The following is a 24493-nucleotide window of genomic DNA, read 5'->3' as shown; positions in this document are numbered from 1 at the left end:
GGGTCCCACACCAAACCTACTGAATCAGCATGGGTGCTGGCAGGTTTCTGTTCTATGAAACTCTGCTTCCAGTAATTGTCAAATATACTGTTGGTTCAGCACCATGACTTACTCATTACCACCTAGGAGTACAGCAGAGGCTAACATGGTCAGGGTAGAGATTTTTTCCTCCACTTAATAAGACAGATGAATGTCTGAATGTTTAAGTGATCACTTCTAGAACAATTTCAAACTAGATATTCAAACAGCATAAGTCATATGATCAGAAGAAAGGTTTCTCAAGAATTTCAGCTGAAAGGCAGCAATTAATCATGAGAGAATTCACTGTGAATAAATAAGTGAATTGGGCAGGACTACAGACAGTCTCAATGCCAGGTACATTCTCCTAAAGCCCAGCCTTAGCTTATTTTACAGATGAGAAAACTGAGGGTAAGATTAAGATTAAGAAACATGCATAAGGTCCCAGGGACAGTATATGATGGGCTAGGCTATATTTTCATGTCAGCTTGTCCTCACCATCACTCAATACAATAGATAGGGTTTCCTCCACTTGAAAAATGAGGAAATGGATGTTCAGAGAGGTTAAGAGGCTGGCCCAAAGACACACAGCTAAACAATTAGTAGAGCAGATATTCCCATGGAACTTCTGATTGATGCCAAAGTGTATCAACTACTGGACTTTATTAAGAGCTAAAACATCTTCTATGTTCATGAATAAAAAGATTACCAAATCTCCATGGGGAAAATCTGTTCTAGGAGGATAGAAACTCTTCAGTAAATAGAAGAGTTTTTTTAAAATTTTTTAAATAACACTTCTTTATAGAATTCCTTTTCTTGTTCTTTCCTAAGCAATCTGAAAAGTAATTGCTAATATATCAACAGTTATTAAAAGATACATCCCACTGCATTAGTACCGCAAAATTAAAGATCTAAGCAGAGGATTCAAGCACCATAAACACAGAAGAGTGTAAGCAAGCATATTCTATAAATAGTACATATGAGATTCTAAATTACCTGCCTGTCATAAATCTCTCTCTTTAATATACCTAAAACACCCTCCCACCCAAAGATTCACACAATAATTGCTCTAAAAGATAGCTCACATTACACTTATTAGGCAGCATCCCTTTGAAAGGACTGAGCATTGCCTTAATGATTTGGCTAGTTGGAATTACATTTTGGAGTATGATTGAGGACCTTGACTAGTGGAAATTTCAGTCTTTGCCAGTGACACCTAGAATACAAGAGATTCCTGACAGAAATTCCAGGAAACCTGGACCCCTGACTGCACACTGGAATACAAGTACCTATTATCGCTACTTCATATCAACCGGAATTAGAACCCTAGGGGCAGAGATTGTTCTATCCAGTGAAGCACCATCATCATCTCCATTCTCCTCTCCCCGCCACCTAAAAGAGTCAAAACAAACAGTGATAAAATGCAGGTCCTCGTGAAGATGACATTCTGGAGGGATAAAGGAAACAGCATAGTTACAGGAACAAAAACAAACACACAGACAAATAAAAGTCAGCAAAGAATGCCTTGAAGGAAATCAAAGAAGACGACAGGATAGGGAGTAAGGGGTTCAGGAGGGCTACTTCAGATGCGGGGAGATCAGGGGTGGCTGATAACACGGCTGGACACGTACATATATGGTGATGTGTGTATGCATATGGCACTATATGGCTGAAACCAGAAGAAAGATTGTTTCCCAAGCCTGTGGGATGTCCAAATGGCGGCCATAATCACCTGGTGGGTAGCAGTGCTCTACCACTTTTAAACTCAAAAGGTGAGTTAATAATCAATCGAGAAATAAGAGGTCACTCTTTTACTTCTATATTTCCCTTTCCTGCTACAAATGCCTTCCTGAGTCAGTGAGGCCACCCTTGTTCTTGCAAAGCAGAATTTAAAGCCCCTAAAACAAAACACCATAAAGTGGCGCCATGGTCATGAGACGAACTCAGTGGTGCACCTTCACTAAGAATAACAATAGCTGTCGGGGGCAGAGATCATTACTGGGCTTATTGCTATTACCACCCAGCATGAGACAAAAATGGTTTAGAACCCAGGCACCACACGGAATACCAAGAGTCAGGCACAGGCAAAGATGAAGAGAACAGTCACTGCGCTGCCATGGCAGGCTGTCAAATGCTGCCTCAAAATGAGCAACTCTGTGGATTTCAAAATATGAAATGCTCAGTCTTGAATTGTAATTTTCAGAACCGAGCAGCTGACTACTGAAGATACTGCTTTGCTCCCTGGCGGGGCTGGCTACTACAAGGCTGGCTTCCATAGGTCAAGTTTATGGGGCCATCACCACCTGCTATTTTATTACCATAAAATAGTGAGACCAGTAAATATCTGCACTCAAAAGAAGCGCAGGGTATACTTGTTAACAATGAAGATTCCCAAGCCCCAACCACAAGGATTCTAAATCAGTGAATTTAGAATAAAAACTGAGGATCAATTTTTCTTTTAAAACTGACACCAAACTCAGTTTTCACATATGTAGTGTAAAAATCACACTTGGAAAAACAAATTAGACAACTCTAGAAATGTAGATTCAGTCCAAAAGGACAGTTTTCAAAATTTCATCATCCATTGAAGTTTTTATATATATGTATATGGTTATTTTCTTTTCACCATTTTATATTCCACAAAGCATTTGAGATGGCCCTGCTAATTCATAGTGGGGAAATTCTCTGATCAGGTTGGAAACATTTGAAAGATGTCCGAAACAATATAATCTGCTGATTAAAAAAACAGAACTATAAAAATATCAACTTAAGCTAAATAATAATGGCAGTGATGTTAATAACCACATTCAACAATTCCTATATTAGTACTATACACCAAGAACTACGCCATCATCCTCACCACCAAAACTAACAAAACCATTAAAGATTTTAGCCAGGTAATTGGACATCAAAAAATAGTCACTATCAGAGTCAGAGAGTCTATAGCCATGGTGCCCAGCCCTGCCAGACTTCGTGCTTGTTTTTTTTTTTTAATTGTGCTTTATTTTATTATTATTTTTAATTGAGATATAATTGAAATATCATAAAATTCACCTTTTTAAAGTGTACAATTCAGTAGTTTTTAGAATATTTACAAGGTTGCAAAGCCATTATCACTATCTAATTCCACAACTTTTCATCACCCCAAAAAGAAACCCTTCCCACTAGCAGTGCCTCCCCATTCCCTTCTTTCTCTAGCCCCTGGAACCACTCATCTACCTTCTGCCTCTGTTCAACGCCTGCTTGTATACGAATAGGAAATATTTTTAATCCCCCTTTCAGAATTCTGAAATGAAATTTTGAGATCATATAACCTCTATATTCATATAAGTATCAGGCATGGTTAGTATGTGCAGATTATCAGTCTGTGCACTCCATTTGATAATGGTTTGTGCATTCTCCCATGTTGCTAGTTAGGCCTCTGCAGCCTTACTTTCAAGGACTGAAGGAATTCCATCAAACAGTGCACTTAACTAGTCTGGTGTTGTTCGAATTTACATTTGAAGATTGAGTTTTGTGAAAACTAGTAACCAGGTTTAAATATTCGTGTTTTGCCTTTTAAGAAACAATTTCAAAAAGAAGTTACCTGTATTTATGTCCTTTTTTAACGTCTGTGTATTTAGAAGCCTGGCATAGGGGTGCACAGCAGGGTGGAGGGACGCTGTGAGTCCTCTCTGTCCCTATCACATCCCGTGTCTGGAACAATCAGAAAGCCAGCTCTTTCTTTTATCATAAAAAATTTGGTGGCACTCCCTATAGGACATTTGCTCCTCAAAAGTACTTCCCAGCAATTGTATTTGAAAAGTCTCGTGGCAGCTATGTTAAATAAAGCCATATGCAAACTAAGATCAAAAGAGAATTATGTTTCTTTGGCATTGTTTGGTGCCGAGCATCACCTTATCTGCTCCCAGGGCATAAAATCTGATTTCGCAAAGTATAACATTAGTACCTCAGCTTGACTTGCTTCTGATTTCTAGCACCAGGGGAAAATAAAAGCCTTCTCTCTGATTTAGGCATAGGACACAACTGTGTAAGAATTTACATCTGTAGGAAGGGGGCTGAGAGCAGAATCTGCCAGGATTTTATTCTTTTATATCGCTTTACTGGGGAGGCAGAGACCATCTTAATAAATCCTCCTTTCCTCTCCTAGCACACTTAAAAACCCATCTTTGAGCTCCACTGACTCTATTAGGTTAGAACTTGGGTATTAAGTACAAAGGGAGGAAGAGTGTGGGTGTGGGGGTGGAGAGAACCACAGAGCGAGGACTGAAGGAGAGCTGTGCGGCTACTACACCCGGAGGCCCTTCACTCAAGATGAGGCAAACACAGACCATGCAAAGGACCAGAAGGCGTGTCAAAGACACCCAGGCTTAAAACGGGACGCACCAATCCACATACAGCATAGGTGTTCTTTCCTAGACACTACCTCGCATGAACTCCTTTGACTTCAGTTTCTGTTAGGACACCTTGATTTAGTTTCTGTTTTAGCATTTGTACAATAATAATTTTACTACAAAAGGTAAATGCCTTGTAAACTAATGAGAAACATATTGCTTGGCATAGTTTATATTGTCAGGATTTATGGCTCTAATGCTGAGGGTCTCTCTGACCTCGAAGATAACATAATGAAACAGCAATGTGCTGCAAATGGCTCAGTGTGATTTTTTATTAGTTCTCATAATTGCCCCTTATTAATTTGTATGCACATAATAAGCACTCACCTTCACAGTTTGTCCGGCTTCCGGGCCATCCTAGAAGTAGAAAAAGACCAACAGAGGTGAGAACAGATAGATGGTATCTCCTGCTTATTCAAAAATATCACCTGTTAATAATTTAGATCCAATTTCATTGTGTGTTAATTTATAGTATTCTCATGGGGACCATTCACTTAAAATGTGTGGGACCAGACAGTTCTCCATTTCCACCTGAGAGTAAGTGAGAAGTTATGTATAAAAATGATATAAATTATCCAGTAAGCCAACCCCGTGCTACTTTTCATGCTATTTGCTCTTGGTTGTGGTTTTAATTGCACTAAAAGAAAGCTGAAAACGTTTGGGGAGGTGAAGTATCACACCTTTTGGTTATCTTTAAATCAGATGTAGTTTAATTAATGTCTGATTATTTTAAGTCTCTACTAAGGAAATCTGCTGTAAACATAACCCATTAAGCAAGAAGATGGTGTGTCTCATCTGGGAAGAACGTCCAAGAGTGGGCCTCCCTGGCTGTTGTGATCCTGGGGGAGAGAGTGGGAGCGTTGATTGTATCTGGGCCCTTTTCCCATCCTGATTCAGTCTCAGCTTTCTGAAGCCCAAGAAAACTAATTGCTTAGTAGAAAATGAGCAAACTCGCCCAATCACCAGCCACAATACAAGCAAGTACTAGCTGGTTTGGGATAGCAGAACAAGCAACATCTCTACAATGAGAAAAAAATTCCAAAATTGAATTAGAACTTTGCAACTTTAGGCAAGTCTTTCTACCTCTACGACTCAGACTAAGGGGGTGAGAATTCTTGCCCTGCTGTGGCTAGGATGAAGCAGAACTATATAGTCAGTGGTTTTCAAACTTGGAGTCACAACCCATTAGGGGGTCATGAAGTCAATTTAATGAGTCGTGATCAGCACTAAAAACAAAAGAAATCATATGACAGAACAAAAACTACTAGAGTACATAGAATGGGTAAACATTGTTTTGTGAAACTTTGGTTTCATTTGTCTATATATGTGTATGTTGTGGAGGATATACATGATTTTGAAACAAATGCATATCTTATGTGGGTTAAAGTCTAAAAAGGTTTGAAAAGTCTGTATATATGAAAGTACTCTAAGTGTTATGCACAAGTCAGCTCCTTTATTGATGAAATTAATTTTCTAGTGAATCATGTTAAATAATCAGCACTGGCCATTTTTTGTGAATGTAAATTTTCTTCTAGTATTTCATTAAACACTGACAGATGGCTTCACCCACTTGCCTTCATTTGGTCTCTTTGGAAACATGATTTGTGGCATAAGCTTGATGAATCCACCCTGGGCTTCACTACCTGCTTGAAGGTGACTCAAATAGCTTGAGGTCCAACACACACACACAAGGTATTTTACAGGGAAGTTTAGATAGTCTCAACACAGACATGGCAGCAAATTTTTTGTTATGAAACAGATGAGTATTTTTAGTCAGAGCCTTTTATAACCTAAAAACAGTGGCTTTGTTTATCTGTTCTCTCTGAGGTAGAGGAAAGGTGATAAATATTCAGTTTAACAAAAGCATTGAGGACAAGGTCTCACATCATGGAATGATCCATTTCTTTCCACAGGGTTATTGCAAAGTCATTAAATTTCAAGGCCACAAAGAACTTTGTGTATTGATATCCTCAGCTCTTTCCACAGGGGATCTGAAGGAGCCCATGGTAGCTTACTATTGATTTACTCAATTCCCACAGCTCATGATCCATCATGGGCCTCCTCCTCCCAAGTGTTGGTTCAACGTCTGCCTAAAAATCACCAGCGACTGGGGATCTCTTTTCTTTACTGAGAAGTGGGCCATACAGAATAGTCAATCAATCCAGCTTTTTACCAATCCATAGCCAATCACTGCTTGAATTAAAGAATTAAAGAAGAGAGGCTTGAATTAAGGAGAAGGGTCAGCCCTCTAAGGGTAAGTCTCCACCTAACTTGCATATCTCTACCCCCCAGGAAATAGAGCAGGGCTGAGCCCATGCAGCACTCAAAACATATTTACCCTGGAATAAATGGTATTTATTTATTGTCCAGGCCCAGTTCCAGTAAAAGATCTGGAATGTTTTAATGCCCATTAAATCACTTGTCCATTACTCCCACCTGCTTTGTAAACAACACTGCAGACATCGCCTCAGCTGATATTCCACAGTCCACCTTAGGGCCGATGGACAGTGGGGCAGCCCTGGATTAGGAACTTTTTTTTCTGCCATTATATAAAACACAAACAATTACAGCTGCCTTCCCAGTGAGATGGCAGCTTAAAAGGGAGAGAGCCCAAAGCTAGGATTTGAAAAGGAAGAAAAATAATTTCCGAGCTCTCTGTACACTCACCTGCATGGAAAAGGTGAGAGAAGTCCCCTGGAAATGCTTCTCCACCACTGTCCCCACTCTCTGGGTTGCCTGAAACAAATCGGCCACTTCCTCAGGACGCAGGTCTCGGAAGCGCTCCACTGGCCGAAGGGGACACACCAGGACATCTGCAGTGAGGTCTGTTAAGGCACATTCTGCTGGCTTTGGGTAGTATTTTTACCAAGAAGTTTATACCCACAGAATTGAATCCCCTTGGCCCAGGGCCTGAACTCTCAAAGACTAAGGAATAAAAGAACAAATATTTACCAACCACTGATTTCCAAGGAGTTCAAAGAGAGCTTACAAACATGGTTAATTATACTTTGAAGGAGAAGCTGTGGTGCGCCAAAGAAATTCCTTTAAGAAAAAGGGACATTAGTGTTCAGAGAGACACAAGTGCTGGCTGATATTATTGTGCCATGAGGCAAGATCTATTCTGGACCATTATTTCCTGACACCTGCTTTAAAGCTCTCTCTTCTCAAGCAGCCAAAGGCACTAGGTTAGAAAAGCAACTGGAATATCCAGTTGGTTTCTCTGCGTAGAGCATCGCGATTAAAATTTTAATTTGAATATCTCTTTAGAGAAATATGTAATGAGAACACAATAGTAACAGTTTTATTTATTTTATTTTATTTTTAAAAGGAGTGTACACATTCTGAAAATGTACTAAGAACTTCATCTGTAACCAAGAGATGTACCACGTGGTTAAGTAATTTATGGCAAGGGTTCCTCAGACTGATTATTGAGCATTCAAGAGGACAGTTAAAGTTAAATCATTAATTTAAGAAAACGGCTGTCTGTTTATACAAACAACACCATCTTAATGCTTTCTGTAAGTTAGACAAGTCAACATGTTTACATTGGTCTGGACGAATAACAAGGTCTAGAGAAAAAAGATGTAAGTTTGATCATTTGTTGGGATCATATAAATATTCAACGTTACATCATCAATAACATTTCAGGTCCTTTTTGTATTTGAACTCATCATATATGTGTGAGTAAATACATATATATGTATGCATACATATGTATACACATGCACATACATATATTAATTTTCGTTTAGTTTTCAGGTACCAGTAGGAGAAAAAACACTCTAATGCTCTTTCTTTCTTTCTTTTTTCTTTTTTTCTTGTTGTTCTAGGAGAGCATGCTTCTGCCTGGATCTAAGCAGCTAAGGGGCATAATAAAACCACAATTCTGCAATTGCTAGTCTCACCAGAATATCAAGCATTTTAGCCCATCATACTGTTAGTAGAACTCAGGGCCCGAGGGGAAATGCACTGAGCTCAGCTGGGCGGGCCTGATTTCCGTAAGAGAAGGGGGAAAAAAGAAAGGGGAAAACTGATTAATTTTGCTCCTAATAAAAAAATTCATGTCAATAGTAAACTAGGAAAAGGAGCATTTGTTTAATCTGAGTTCATTTTTCAACAGAGGAGAAGGGAGGCCTTCACCCACAGGGCATCTGATACTTAAAAAGATAATTATCCTTCTTTGGCAGGGCTGCTTTATTATCATGGGTCAATGAACCGTTTAGAAATGAAGAATTTCCTTTCATTTCCTTTTAGCAGATTGCCAGCCTCCACTCCCACTGAGTTGCTTTTTCTTTGTTAAAAGAGACCTTTCCCCATCTTCCTCCTCCTTGCTTTAATTTACACTCTCCCTTAGGCCCTGACTTCACCAAACCACAGCAAGATGACAACTTTGCAGGCTTCCAACAATATCCATAATTGCCCTGGTAGGCTATGTCTACACACAACACCTAGGTGGGGAAGGAGGGACATTTTATTTAAACAATTGCTTACTGTGAAAACCGGTGCAACGAATGAACAATCTTTGCATCTAACGTAACTTTAGTAATGTCAATGACATCTGACAGGTTTTGTTTCTTCAGTGCCATAAAAAAAAATCCTATATTATCTGTCCATTTTGCTTGTCTGATGCAAAGGATTGTCTAGACTCAGTGTTTCATGAATCATGTTTATGGAATTGAATCAAAATGGCTGAATCTATCAGATGTTTTATCCTGTGCACACTTAACCACAGGGTTGTATATCATATATATTTGTTACTTTCATTGGACATTGTTAATAGTAATACAACATGTCACTAAACAGTTAAACAAGCTAAACACATTCTCAGTTGAACATTTTTGACCAGCCCATTTAGGCAACACTGTCCTGACATGTATACTCCCTGCAATCCAACCCTTTGTTAAAAAGACATCTTACCTGTATATAATCCACACACACACAGACACACACACACACACACACACACACTTATAGGCAAATGATTACAAGATGAAATAGAGATGACTTTTGAGAGTGTCAGCTCAGGCAGGTGTTCGTGTAAGTGATCATTGTCTTTGTTCTGTTGGGACCCAGAGGATGGCCAAACAGGCATCTCAGCCTGGAAACAGCCACACAGATAGGCTCCACAGGACTCTACAGGGAGGTAAATGGGTCTGGAGTCACACGGGGTGGGATCAGGAGCTCGTGTGTGTTATATGAATAGTCGACCTGGCCAACTGCAGACTCACTATCTAACACTCTCTTTAGGCCATTCTAGGCACTAATTGGGCAGCAGAAAGTCAGGATCAACCTGAGTTGATCTACCCTGAGTTCCTTTAAAAGTGGAGCAGAAAAGAGCCTATGTCTTAACCTTACCCCAGGCTACATCCTGACTGCTGCCTACCTACTTCCAGAACCTCCTCTTTCCCCACCCGTCTCCTGAATACTAAATATCTGCCACGTTTGCCTCTTTCTGCTCCTCAAACACACTAAGCTCCTTGCCAGATATGTGGTCTTTGTCCTGGCTGTGTGTTCTGCCTAGAATTCAATTCCCATGATCCTTCCATGGCTGCTTCTTTCTTATCATTCAGATTCTAATTCTGAAGCCACTCTCTCAGAGGAGCACTGTACCTGCTTACTCACTCTTACGTCACCCTACTTTACATCTTTTCATAGCCCTTGCCACCAGCTGGTAGTTTTCTCGGTTGGTTACTACCTACTTGGATGAGAATGTAAGCTCCACAAGAGCAAAGACTTTGTCCTGTTTACTGCTGTTTCACTCCTGCCTAGAGCACCAGAAACACTTAACAAGCATTTGCTGGAATGAATGAATAAATAATAAACCAGATCCTCATATCAGCCACCTCTGAGTACTAAGACCCTGACAAAATGGAGACAACATTCATTTACTTTTTAATCATCTATACAAGATTAGGATAGTCTGCAAGATTTTTTTTTTAAGCCAAAGAGGTTTATCTTTAATATCTAGCATAGTTGGAACTAACGTTGGATCTGAGCTGGAGAAATGTAAACTCATCTTTAATGTAAACTAATTTTCATACGAGCCCAAAGGAAATATAATTATGAAGGTAAAAATCCTGTTTTAAAAATGTTTTTATAACTAGAAATAAGTAGTTTCTAGATTGTTCAGTCTCAGGTAAACTATGTCTATAAAAATGCTGCTTTATATTATGACTAGGAAATGTGAGTCATTTGTTCATTCAATAAACACTGATCACCAGTTAAGTGTGGATACCGTGCTAGGTTCTGGGAATAGCAAAGGAGAGTAAGAAGTTGCTCCTGCTCTTCTAATCCAGGAGACAGGCATTGCAACAGATAACTCGAGTCCTACGGGAGGTAGAGATGGAGCAGATGGGGCTCCAGAAGCAGAGCAGATCTCCCAGTGCAGCAGGAACCAAGAGGTCCAGCGTGACCATGGGTAACCCCTGAGTGGGATGAGTTATTCTGCAGCTAGCTGAAAATGTAAAGGGGTTCATAAAGGGTTTAAAGCAGGTCAGTAAACTTTTTCAGCAAAGGGCCAGATGGTAAATATTTGAGGTTTGGTGGGCCACATGCCTAAGCAGCCACAGACAACACGAATACTAATAGGTGTGGCTATTTTCCAGTAAACCTTTATTTACAGAAAGAGAAGGCAGGCCAGATTTGGCCCATGGGCTTTAGAGTGTCAACCCCTGATTTAGAGGCATCACATTAGAAAGGGGTAACTAAAAGTAATTATAAGTATTTGGGGGCCTATTCCTCTTTTCCTAAGTTGAGCACTATAAAGCTACCTTAATAGCGCATTGGATAAAGATCGTGATGGTATATTAAAAAAATTAACTTTCTAATAAAAATCTCTGAGCATGGTAGAGCATTTCCATGACCCTGTGTAACACTTCCAATGCTTTTAAAGACTAATCACAACCAGGAAATGTGTTGTGGTATAAATACATGCATAAATCATGAGTATTACTCCCTGATGCAACTAAAGGAATTTCTGCCATCTCTAATTGGAAAAACGAAGCATATGATCTGAAAACACATGAGAGCACCAAAATGATGTGTTATTCACAAATTCATCTCAGTATAAAAGTATTTTCTCAAAATAAGTGTATACGCCTTGGAAGAAAACACCATATTGCTTGAAGATGGTGAGTATCATGTGCTCCATGTTGTTCCTAGAGAAACAACTCAGGGAAAGCAAATTAACTTTGAGGAACAGCAGACAGCTCTTGTAATTCTACTTCCACTGTTTACATGCCAGTTCTTTTAAGATAATATCACAGACGCAGCGTAATTTAATTTGGAGACTCTTAGGCCTTGTTAATGGGCAAATCCCATATTATACATAGGCTATAAGAACACAGTTTCTCCTGGGTCCTCTTTGCTTGAGATTAACACCTCTAAAAAGACTTTTTAGCCAATGTGTGTGAGAATCCTCAAAAAAGTTAATCTACTCAATTGAATTTAATATATGTTTATCCAATACTCATCTTGTGTGAAAACCTGTTAAAGAGATTATCCAATGGGATCTGGTCTCCCCTTATAATCTAAAGTAGAGCTATCCATTTAGTAATGACATTTTCTTAAAGAAGAGAAAGGCAATAATTACAATTTAGTTCCTACGGTAGACAAAAAGATTCCTCAGACAAGAGGAGAATCAAACAGATTTCTTGGTGCAGATGAGATTTAAAGTGGACTTTAAAAATGGAGGAGTAATTCAACCCATTGGTTGGCTGGCAACCCATTCATCCATCGGTCCCACAGCTAGAGCCTCTTCTCAGTCTGGGGTTTGTGCTAGGAGTAAGGATGCCAAGATGAATATGACAGAGTAACTGACCTGGAAGAGTTTACACTCTAATGTCCCAAACTGTCATGCAGTGTAAACAGATCATTACAACACAGAGAGATGAGTGCTATTGATAGAAATCAGTACAGAATGTTGTGGGAGCACAGCGGAGGCAGAATCTAACTCTGCCTAGGGGTGTTAGATAAACTTTTCAGTATGCTCTTGCATTTTAATTTTTTACAATCAGAGACTATTTCTCTAAATTTGGAGCAAACCAAAGCCTGTCTAATTCCAAAGTCCATGTTTTTAACCACAGCACTGTGATGTCGTGCTTTGTACAGCTTTCACGCCTCAGTTTCTGCCTACCCTCTTATTAAAAGCGTGCTTGCAATCCCAGAGTGCCTCTGTTCATGGAAGAGAATCACACGTTTCATGAAATACAAAGATATTGGGCAAAACTACTAGAGGCCTGAGAAACACATAGCCTTGCATGAAGAAAGCAGAGGAGATGCACAGTCTTATGGTGGAAGGAGGCCTCAGTTCTGGGCAAAGGAGGTAGTGAGTATGACCTTGTCCTAACAGAGAACTGAGAATAAGGGGCTCAAGAACAAGAGAACCATCCTGCACCAAGGGGTCAGCGGGAGGAAGTAAGGAGAAATACAGAGCCTGCATTCTGGCCCTTTTCCGTCTCTGAGCTTGGGTTGCTTCACGGCAACTTTGGCTCCCCTGGGTTGGCAGACTCCGGAGGAATTTTAGATATTACAGTCAATGTCAGTGGGTCAGGCTGTCAGACACACTGAAAAATCCCTTTGCTTGTTGGGCAGTCTAATTATTGGGAGTCATTGACTTTCTCATAGCACCGTTTATATCACCAAGGACTACCAGAAACTTGGTAATGCCTCTTCTTTCCCTTTTCCTCTCCACTCTCACCACCTACTCAGAAGTGACTGTCTCTGTCTTTTGGGATATAAACATTTAGGGTGTTTTTGCTACATTAAAGTGGTGTGGCGACATGCCAGGCCCTGACACACAGCTAACCCAGAATACACACAATAAAAGAAAGAAATCAAATGGAATTTTTGCACCAGTCAAGTACCTAAAGTTGTTGTGGTAGATTATTTACACATATTACCACAAGAATCCCTCCCATCCTACATGCTCCTTTGCAAAGTGACTTTGCTCTTCTTCTCATTGAGATTTGAAGTCTATTTCTCTTCCCCTTGAATTTGGGCTGGCCTTGTGACTTGCTTTGATCAGTGGAACGTGGTGGAAGTGTCACTAGGTGACTTTCCAAGGTCAGGCTTTAACAGACTTTCCGAATTCTATTTTTTGTCCTCTTGGAACCCTGAGACCAACATACTGTGAAAAAGACCACTAGCCTACTGGAGAACAAGAGCCACATGGAGGAGAACTAAGGGACCTCAGCTGATAGACAGCACCAACTGTCACACCTTCCAGACCGGGAGAGCCACTGACTGACTTCCTGTTTCTGTATTAGTTATCTATTCCTGCAAAATAAAACACCCCCAAAACATGGTGGCTTAAAATAACATTGACTCATTTTCTTATCATGATTTTGTGGATGGTTTTGGTTGCTGGTCTCACTTGGGCTCACTCATGCAACTGCTTTCAGTTGGCAGGTATCTTGGGGCTGGGCTCAGCCAGGTACCCGGGGCTCCTCACTCTGCATGTTCTTTCATCCCAATCCAGAGGCAGAATATCTAGTGCCTCTTAAGGTTTAAGCTCTTCCACATTCTAGCGGTCAAAGGAAATTACAAGCCAGCCCAGATTTAACATAGTGAAGTAAATTCCACCTCCTTATAGGAGGAGAGGAAAGACCACATTGAAAAGAGGTATGGGCATGTTGCATTGGAGGTCATTATGATAACAATCTACCACAGTTGGTAACTTTGAAAAACAGTTCTGGGGATTTTATAAAAATGAACAGGTGCCCAAGGTATCTTGCATGTCCTAGTGAGAAGACATAACCATGCCATTTTAGAGCTGGGGTGGATCTTCAACATTATGTACTCTAATACTTTCCTTGTCAGATGAAAAAATGGGGGTTGAAAAGGTGAATTGACTTGTTCAAAGTCACACGGTTAGTTAGGGACAATTGGAATCGAAACTCAGCTCTTCACCTTCCCAAACCAAAGCTCTTTCCATTACGCAGGAGATGTTTCAGTGCTAAACCTGTGGCAGACATCAATAATCGACCACATAATTCTCTCTTTGAACCACAGAGGCTCAGAATCCTTGTCAATCCTGAGGTCTAAGCAGTCATCATCAGTCAATCGGGCACGTAACAAGGGACTCATGTGTCATTTCTGTGGCCTCCCATACAGTCTTGTGAACCATGAAAACAACTGCAAAGGCATGGTGCAGTCAAGAACAAAGTGAGATGCTGGAAAAGCGAGAATCTGCCAAACTACGTCAAAAGTTCATTACGTTGCTACATTTTTATTCAAAATGTACTTGAAAACTTCAAAATTTGCTCATCAAAGATAATAATTGATGATTTAAAAAAAAAATTGGGAGCATTTCCATAACAAATATGAAATATTTAAATACAGAGTCATGACAGAGAAATGGAAATGTACTGATTCAGATGATTAATTAAAGAAGACAGCAGAATATTATTCTCACAGTTGCTTAGACTTGCTCCCATTTATTTTTCAATATCTGATCTATTCTAGGGATTCATAATATAAAAGTCACTAAAATAAATCAAACCATCAAAATATCATTGATTCTGATGAGGCTGATTAGCATGTGTATATATGAATATGGAGTAAGTCGGTATCAAATAATGTGACACAGAATTAGTCATTCTTCTGAACTAATAAAAAAGAAGAGACTGTATTCGTCTCTACTGCAGATCAGTGCATAGTTCAATGATAAGAAAGGAGCTTTCCAACTTGCATTACAGACTTCTGCAGACCCCGTGTAATGAATTATTTGCTTTAACAAATAAACCTAGACCTTGCAAATATTTAAAATAATTCTTAATGTCATTTCAACAAACAACAACAGGATGAACCGTGAGGTAATTTTTAAGAGAAGATTCAATTTATTTGATTTAAACAGCACAGTTGCAGAACTTTAAATCAAAGTAGGTGCATCTTAAAAAGCAATCTGCTCTACACAATGTAGGCATTTCTGTGAATTTTTTTATTGGAAAGGTAGAAATATTACCCCCCAAATTAACAATTACAATTATGAAGAAGCATCTTGCCAGTTTGAGCCACATCTTTCCCCACTGGATATTAACATACCTATTTCAGTAACTCAATGAAGACTTCATGGGATATTCATCAACCATAAGCATAAATGGCATGAACGTAATTTTAAGCAAATTTGATTTCTAGAATATGATAAGTTCCAGGACAGTGTGATTAAGATAATGATAGCACTCTGCTCATACCTGGATCACAAGGCAAGCATCTCACAAATATCTACTAGAAGTCTCACATTTTATACTGGAGAATGCTTTCAACCAAAGATATGATGAGTCCTTAGTCATTTGGGGAAGAGAAGCTGGGTACCCTTCTCTAGGTAGAGCTGCCCTGAGCAATCCCCCAAACTTATGCACTGATCTGGATGCTCACAGGTGAGACTCACATTCATAAGGAGAAGAAAACAGGCAGCTTTCAAAGAAAGTAAAATGAAAGCAGAGCCTGCAACCTGGTAGCACTCTGGTGTAGATTCTTTGGTTTAAAGTTCACACATCCTTCTGTGAATTTTTCAAGGCAAAGGAATCCTATCTTGGTTAACCTAAGAGCATCAGAACTGGAAAAAGTTATGCTTATATTAAACTAAATATGTGGGGAAAAGTAGATAATATCAGAAGAGAAAGGAAAGAATATATAATATTGCTGCCCACTATGTCCTAGAGATAAGAAGTAACTCTTTGAGGTAGATAATATCACTCCTATTTTTTCCACATTCAGAAGTTGAGGCCAAAAAAGTTAAACTACATATTCAAGGTCACATAGTTATAAACTGAAAATCCTGGCTAGGGCCATGTGGTAAAATTGTCTATGCTCTTTCAATGATTCCCAAGGTAATAAAAGTCTCCATGTATCTCTTGCAGTGTTTACTATAGCAGCTCACCAGGACACTGGTTCCATGAGATGTTATTATACAGAAAGAACGTATCTTGTAGCCACAGAAGATTAAGAAACCCCGGATGAAATGAAGTAAGATAGGTTTCTTTACAGCAGTACTCATCAGGATATTTAATGTGAGTATGTGCAATCTGACTTCTCAAAAAAAAAAAAAAAAAGAGATACTATGCAACTCTTCTCATATTTGCTTTAAGCAAATAACAATAAAACTATTATTATTATTTTATTTATTTAATGTTTTTGCTGAAGATTGCATAGGACAAATGTCCCAGAGGATGTTCTTTGGGAATCCTGAGCATCATTTACCAAAACTTAGAGATGCCTGAAGATGTTTTCTGCTTTTTAAACAAAAAATAGGGTAAACCTCCTATTAATCACACAGGCAAAGCAAGAGGGCATTCTGCTAAATGAAATATGCTGAGAAGTTGAGCACTAAAATACGTTAAATGGGATCTGGCAGTCATTACTGCTATTTGCCAAGTGTTTCAGGGTCTTGCCCTCTCCAGGCACTTCCTGGATCTTTCTGGTTGGGTGAAGCTCAAGGAATTCCAGCCAAGGAGTTGTGAGCAAAAGTGATAAATGTCACTTCTGGGCTAGAGCACTTAACTGTCTGTGTGAGACCCCAAAGTTCCCCTTCCTTCTCCACGGCAACCAGCAATGTTGGTTGTGCAGTTGGGCACTCTGAAGTACGAGTCAGCAGGGGATTCTGCTCACCAGACTGACAGTGCTAGAGCAAGTTTCTTAAATGGGTTTCATCTCTTTTGGTAATTCCATCCACCTTGTAGTAGCTGCTTAGAGCAGTATGTTGAAGAGGATTGTGACGCCTTGATAGGGATCGGGAGAGAAGAATGGAGAGATTTATTAGTGATGGATGCCATGAGGGAGGGAAGAGTATCAGCATGCATACCAAGTATCTGCCATTCTTCAATCAGAAAGCAATAGAAATATTTTTTCCAAGACTCCAGTTTCCCCTTTCTTAATGATATGGAAGTAATTTCTAGGTCTTGCAATGTCTCTGAGTAGCTATTATGAAAATCTAGTATTACTGTTATTGACGATATACAGAAGTATGTGGAATTTATACAATTCTGGTTAGGAGAGCATTAAAAAACAAAGTTACTGTCTCTCAAAAGTATCTGTCCATAATGTGTAAACATGGGAGTGGGAACACATTGTCATAAAAATGCTCTCAGATGTTAAGAGTTGAAGTTTTGCGATGGAAGAAAAATAAAGTGCACTCAGTAGTTGAAAGAAATATTTAAGAATCATCCCCAATGGGGGAATTTTTTTTAAACCACATATATACTCTGCTATAAGAATCACTTCAGAAACTCTGTGAAAAGCTTTTTAGTCTAGTATAGATCAGAAAGTAATGCTAAAGATCTGCAATTCATTGGAGATTTTCTGGAAAACTGCAAGCAATATAAATAATTTAACAGCACTTTACCACGTACACACTTATATTCGACAAGTATGTGAATGAGAAGAAAGCATACTGAGTGTCTACCTCCACAGGGTTGCCAGAATGAAACCCAAACACCTGTGGATAGAGTCTTTCCAGTGCAAATTCCATCAGGTCTTGAATAGCATGGATTCCAACTTTAGGTTTGTTTATGCCACTCAAGAGCCACTGAAAATTCCAGTTTCCATCAGATCTTAGTGCAGCTGGACAAGCCAATGAAGCAAGCTACACATCACAGTTCAGATACCATGTGAAGACAAGGAGCAGCCAAACTGTAAATACAGAATAGCAGAGGCCCTTTAATGGGAGAAGAGAAATAGAGAGAAAAGCAGAGGGGGAAGAGGAAGATATAAAAGGGAATATTCAGCAGGTAAAGCATTCTTAGAAGAGAGGAAATACTCTCTTGTCAACAGTTCAACTGGCATTCCACACACAATATTCAATGCGGAGTAGGCCTTCAATAAATATTTGGTAAAAGAGTCAATGGCATGTGTGCTTACTCATTGCTTAATCTGGGGAAGAATTCTTTCTTATAAGTAATTCTTCCCAATGTTTCAGAAATTGTAGTTTCAAAGAGATGCTGAAGCAGACCAGACTCAACTTACTCACAGAATCTGAATTAACCTCACCAAAAAAAGATTAGTCCTCCCTGAGTTAGCAATCTAAAAGAAATGATATGAGAATATTTCATAGTGAAATATGTTCAACAAGTGTTTAATGAATGAACTTCTCAATGAATTACCCAGGGAAGATCATAAAGACAAATTATAGAGGAAAGGGTAAAGTCAAAGCCACTTTTTAGGACTTTGCATGTTTTTCAGTTATGCATTAAGTATTTGTTATTTAAGAGCCTCTTATCTGGTAGGTGTTGTGTAAGACAATGAGGATGCAGCACAGACCAGCCACATGCATCCCCTCCCCTCCAAAGGTGTATGTTCTAGAGGGTGAGTAGGCAAAAGGCAAGAAACAGATTAAAATGCAGGCTCACTTGTGAAAGAGACAAGGGTTGAGATGAGAAAGCAAAGGTTCAATGATGCAAGGGAAAGAACATTCCAGGCCAAGGCTGCTCAATTGGAAACAAGCTTGGCCTGCTTACTTGGAGTGTCAGGAAAGAGCACAGGCTCTCCACCGCCTTGGTTGGCAGTTTGAATTTATTCTATGTGCAAGGGGAAGCCTCTGGAGTATTTCAGGCAGTGGAGAGTGGAGGTTTATGACAGAATCTGAGTTTTCCTTTAAAAAGATCACACTAAATGCTATGTAGGAAAAAGAAAAAAAGATTCACTCAAAGCAAGGATGAAAGCTGAAGGCCACTGGTGATGTCTTTACCAGAGACTAGGTGAGATTCAAAACAGGCCTGGACCATAGTGGTGACAGTGGAGATGCAGAGAATTTAGATATCTTTCTGAGACAGGAGCAAAAGGACTTACTGATGGGTGGGGACAAAGGAGAGAGGGGGGATCAAAGAGGCTGCCAGGGTTTTGGCTTGAGTAGGTGGTGGAGAGTGATGTTATATAGGCCATGGGGGAGGATGTCATGTGGCTCATCATTTCCAGACCTTTCTTTCTTGAATTTACAGATTTCCGAGAATCAACTAAAGCAGACTTTCCTAACCTGGGTGTGTGGATGGACTCCAGGGCTTCTAGGAATCTCCTGAAATTTTTTGTAAAATGGTGTGTGTGTGTGTGTGTGTGTGTGCACGCTGTGGTCTTCAGCTTGCAAAAGACTCTTAGCCTCCTGACCACAACCAAGAGAACAGTTAAAAATAGGCTCGCACGTTTATTCACTTTAGCTTAGACTGTAATAGACCCATTCCTGAGGAGGGGGGAAAAAGTGCACTCTTTGTCTGAGGAATGTGTTCATGAGCATGAACCCTCTACAAAAGATAAACTAAAGATTTTTTTAAATGGCATAAAACTAAAGTCATTTTAATCTGATTCCGCAGTGAACAATTTAGGATGTGTCTCTTCCAACAAAAGACAGCTGGACACATGAAGATGATTGCATGAATCATTCAAAATTAAAGAATAGGCTAAATCATTTACACCAATAAAAATGCAGAGAATCCTACCAGACCAAAAAAAAGGGTGAAAATTAAGTAGGAAGTGATTTCCAAATGTTTCCAAAACAGGAAGCAAAAGACATTTTAATGTCACTCTGGTAGCTTCTAGAATAGAATAAATTAATCAGGCAGCTTCTAAAAACAAAGAGGCAATTCATTTAAAAATCAAAAAGTTAAAAAAAAAAACACTTCAATAATGAACTACATTGCCAGAGTGTCAAGAAAGCAGGCTTTTTCAAGACAGTGATTTGTATGCAAATATAGCTCAGCATATATCACTAAACCTCCAAAGCCTGTAACGGGAGAAAGTTTTGTTCTTTCCATCTGCTTAAACTCTCCTCCTAATAAAGTCAACTGCCAATGACAGAAGAGGCTCCGACATCTTTAAAACAATCATAACAGAAGAAATACGTTCACAAATACAGGGTTTCAAACCAGAAACTCCTTCTAAGCGACTGTTTCTTCCTCAAATCTCTTAACCTAGTATCTTTGTCAATGCTGGCTCAATATTTATACCTGCTTCATTATGGTGTTACAAAGTTTTTTTTTTCATAATGACATTTCATAAAGTAAAAGTTGAACAAATGGTAACTTAAAAAAAGTCAATATGTAGTCTACACAGAAATCAAAATATAATGATGTACACCAGAAATTTATATAATGTTATAAACCAAGGTTACTGCAATAAAAAATTAATTTAAAAAAGTCAATAGAAGTGAATTCTTGAAAGGCCTCCCTCTGTCCGGCATATTCCTTTTTGCAACCATAACGTGGATATGTGATCTAAACTTTAAATTTTAATTTAAATAGCCACCCATACTAGTTGCTACTGCATTAGACAGTGCAGCAATAGAAGCTCTTAGTGTATGACAACAGGGAGTGGTGGGAACTGGGGCGAACTGGAAAACACATCCCCCAAGGTGGGCAGCTACTACTTGCTTGTTTGTTTCAAGAGAAACTGGAAATTGGATGTTATGTATAATTCCCTTATAATTAACTTCTGGCAACTACAGGCAGCCCTCGCTTTGCACGGTTCCAATACACACAAATTTCACTGACCACAATTTAGTCAAATAACATCCGTTTCCCAACAATATAATTCAAATATCAGTTACCAAGGTTTATTACCTCGGAGTCAATGCATAAAGTACAAATTGACTGCTAGGTCTTCAGTTCACAAAACACTGTGTAAATAACAGATGTGCCTATGATCAGTGACCTACCATGTCACTTCTTTCAAAGTCTGTCAGTGATAGGCCACTATGCACCTGTCACTTGGTCACACACAGCCAGCGAAGTATGTAGCTGTGTTGCCTCCTGGTCCTCCACTGATTGAATCCTGGTGACATTTTACAAAAATGGACAATGAGAAGAGGGAATTGGCCAACAAATAGGAAAGTGCAACAAAGAAACAAAAAGTGATACTGCCGGAAGCGGAATGTGAATCAAATGTAAATGACGTTTTAGAAGCAGTAGCTGACCACGGGAAGGTTGACCATGCTGCTGTTCAAGAGCCTCGAGGTGTGAAGCCAGAGGCACTCAGTGAAGGCCAACTCACCAACAAAAATGTAGGCAGTGGCTATGATGAAAAGGAGGAAGATGTACCTGAACCTGAGGAAGTGAGGCCAGCAAAAAACTTCACGTTTTAAAAAAGTTCATATTTCACCGCTTTGAGAGCACAAAGGATAAAATGTTCGAAACTGATTCACTCAGAAAGGAGTATGACAATTTGCCAAGGCATAGAAAAGATGCTCTGTCTGGATTCTAAGTTATATGACCAGGAAAAGAAGGCAAGCACTGTTCAAACTACTCTTGATAAGTGTTTTCCCCAGGAAAAAAGCAGCACTTTAATTCTCAACGTTTCTAATGTTTTAAATTACAGTGTACTAAATAATTATTAGTCTTAATATTTTTTTATTTCCCTATACACTTTTTTTTTTTTTAAAGATTTTATTTTTTCCTTTTTCTCCCCAAAGCCCCCCCGGTACATAGTTGTGTATTCTTCGTTGTGGGTTCTTCTAGTTGTGGCATGTGGGACGCTGCCTCAGCGTGGTCTGATGAGCAGTGCCATGTCCGCGCCCAGGATTCGAACCAACGAAACACTGGGCCGCCTGCAGCGGAGCGCGCGAACTTAACCACTCGGCCACGGGGCCAGCCCCTTCCCTATACACTTTTAACAGACAGTAAAAGAATTTTAAGCGTTTTAACAAAAATTTTAAAGGTAATGGAACTATCATAATTTTCCCCATTGATTACTAAGATTGCTTTGCACAGTTGCAGCTTGCACGGCCGTTTTTCACTCCCACACTGCTGTACAAAGTTAAGACTGTCTGTACTTCAAATTCATGAAAAATTCTGGGTAGGACAAATAAAAGATATGGCTAATGGGCCACAAATTTAAAACCAGTGCCAGGAACTGGTGTCATACTTGACATGCATCTCAATAATAGCAGGAGAGAATGGGTTGAAGAAATTCAAGGACTTTAAATGACTTTAAAAAGACGTATTTATCCAATACTCTGTCCAGGAAGGGTACACCTATTGTCATATGCTCCTGAATTCTCCCAAAACCCTGTCTGGCAAAAATAAAGTCGACAATTTATTTTTTTCCCCAAATAGCTTCGTTGAGAACTATATGTAACCAAACCTCCCAACCCCTGAATACATCATTAAATCTGGCTGTTAAGCGTTAAAGCTTCTCCACCAAATGTTCTCTTGTACATAACAATATGAAGGAGAGGGCTCACATAATGGGCGACATCAACACCAGGCATTTCCTATATTTCACATGAATGATGAGCAACAAACAAAATTCCTGCCAAAATCCTTGTTTTGAGACAACAAAAGGAAATGCAGATGTAGGCACATCCTTGCCCTCACAATCCTCTACTATAGGCGCTTTCCATAGTGCAGCACGTGCCGCCAGTCTGATAGCTCTTTTAAAAACAGAGGTCACATCTCATTCATCCCTGGATCAAAGGCCAGCACTTGGAGCCCTGGCTAGGTCTCACTTCCATGTCACCTCTTAGGGGACTTGTCCATTCCATTTAAAGTACCCCTTCGTCCATAACTCCTCATATGTTTGTATCCTTCAGAACCTTTTTCAAATTCTGGAATTGTAGGGTTCATTTATGTTTACTCACTTCCTAGCTAGAATGTAAAAATAAAATGAGAGTAAGAGTCAGGAATGTCTGGGTTTTAGTCATATCCTAGTGCCCAGTACATTTCCTGGACACAAAGTACTCACTAAACCCTGAATGAATAGGTGAGTGGATGGCTTTGAGTAAATGTCTGTTTGAGTGAATGACTGTTTGAATGAATGACTGTTGAAATTGATGACTAATAAATGAATAAGCCTGAAACTACTATCTTATTTAATAAGTACAAGTAGAAAAAAAGATAACTGCTATTTTCCTAGATAATGTTTCACCCCTACAAACAGAAAATTCTCTGGGTTGTCTTCCTTTTCTTAAGTTTTGCCCTAAGTTTTGAATCTAAGGATGAGAATTCTTCCAGTGGGTGAGTCCCTAGGTCCAGCCTCCCATTTGCTCAACCAGAAAATGGAGGAGTGTGACTTCACGGCAGCATGTGTGAAAACAGCTTGGAAATTTTTGTTGAGAATAAGCTCAAGATGAGTTGACAGAGAAATGTTGTTTCCACAAAACACATTTTATCTCAGAGTGTGAATGCAAGCCCTGTATTGAGTTGAAGGAGACAATTTCTCACTCTGATCTTTGTTGGCAAGGCTACTAGTGGAGTTTTCTGTCAACTTGGGAGCCACCAGGGACAGCCTACAGCACATTCACAGAAGGGATAAGTATAGACGAGAAAGAGAAGAGAAAATGGAAACGAGGAAACGGGCTAACCTTCAAGCCATAGCACTGGGAAGGCTGTCACGTAGGGAGGAGGAAGATGTAGGCTAACTGACAAGTCAACGGTAGAACAAGAACCAACTAGTAATGGTAGAACAGAATTTAAAGCCAGCATGAAGTCTGACGCAGATCTGGATTTATATTCCATTTCTACCACTTTGTAGCTTTTTGACTTTGGGCAAATAAATTAAGTCTCAGTAATTTCATCTGCAAAATGGGTATCATGTATTCTATTTGAACTATATTTCAAGGTAACCCAAATGGCTCCAGTGACAAAAAGTTATTAAAAGTATTCCAGCTCTAAAAGTGAAAGGAAAATAGATTTTCACAAACCATCATTTTCAATCTCTGTGAATTAATTGATTGATGTAAAACTGATAATGCATGATTTAGGGCTTAAGTCAGGGGTTCTTAACATGGGGGTCACACGAACACTTAGGGGAAGGGGCATGGATAGAAAAGAGGGAATACAGGAAGGTGAATGGGGGAAATGGTGCACATTTATTTTCACTAACTTCTACCTGAAATTTTGCGTCTTCTTAAGCTACAAATGTAGGCAACAAGCCACAGTAGTACCTATGACTTTGTCATAGTATATATCACAGATATTTTAAAAAAATAATAAAATGATAACTTTATAGTTGCTGCAGATATCTTGACGTGCCATTTGCCCCACAATTATTCAACTCTACGAGTATTAGAAAACTATAGTAGTCATTATAGCTGCCACCAGTTCTTATTTAATGTGCAATAAAGTACATAGCGCATATTTCACAATATCACAAATTTGTTC

The 24493-nt window shown here is 39.3% G+C and overlaps 1 protein-coding gene across 3 annotated transcripts in view; it reads right to left on the bottom strand.

Moving 5' to 3' along the window:
- Window positions 1-24493, bottom strand: part of FHIT (fragile histidine triad diadenosine triphosphatase) — a 1344516-nt gene that overhangs the window by 243285 nt on the left and 1076738 nt on the right. For all 3 annotated transcript variants that reach the window (XM_046685108.1, XM_046685118.1, XM_046685128.1), the window contains 2 exons: window positions 7080-7225; window positions 4740-4769 (listed from right to left, as the gene is read on the bottom strand). In XM_046685108.1, the coding sequence (XP_046541064.1) occupies window positions 4740-4769; window positions 7080-7225 (176 nt within the window). The remainder of the gene's footprint in view (window positions 1-4739; window positions 4770-7079; window positions 7226-24493) is intronic.

This window comes from Equus quagga, chromosome 1, assembly GCF_021613505.1.
Source record: "Equus quagga isolate Etosha38 chromosome 1, UCLA_HA_Equagga_1.0, whole genome shotgun sequence".
Taxonomy (NCBI): Eukaryota; Metazoa; Chordata; class Mammalia; order Perissodactyla; family Equidae; genus Equus; species Equus quagga.
The sequence above is the reverse complement of the archived record's forward strand: the minus strand, read 5'-3'. Positions and strand labels throughout refer to the sequence as shown.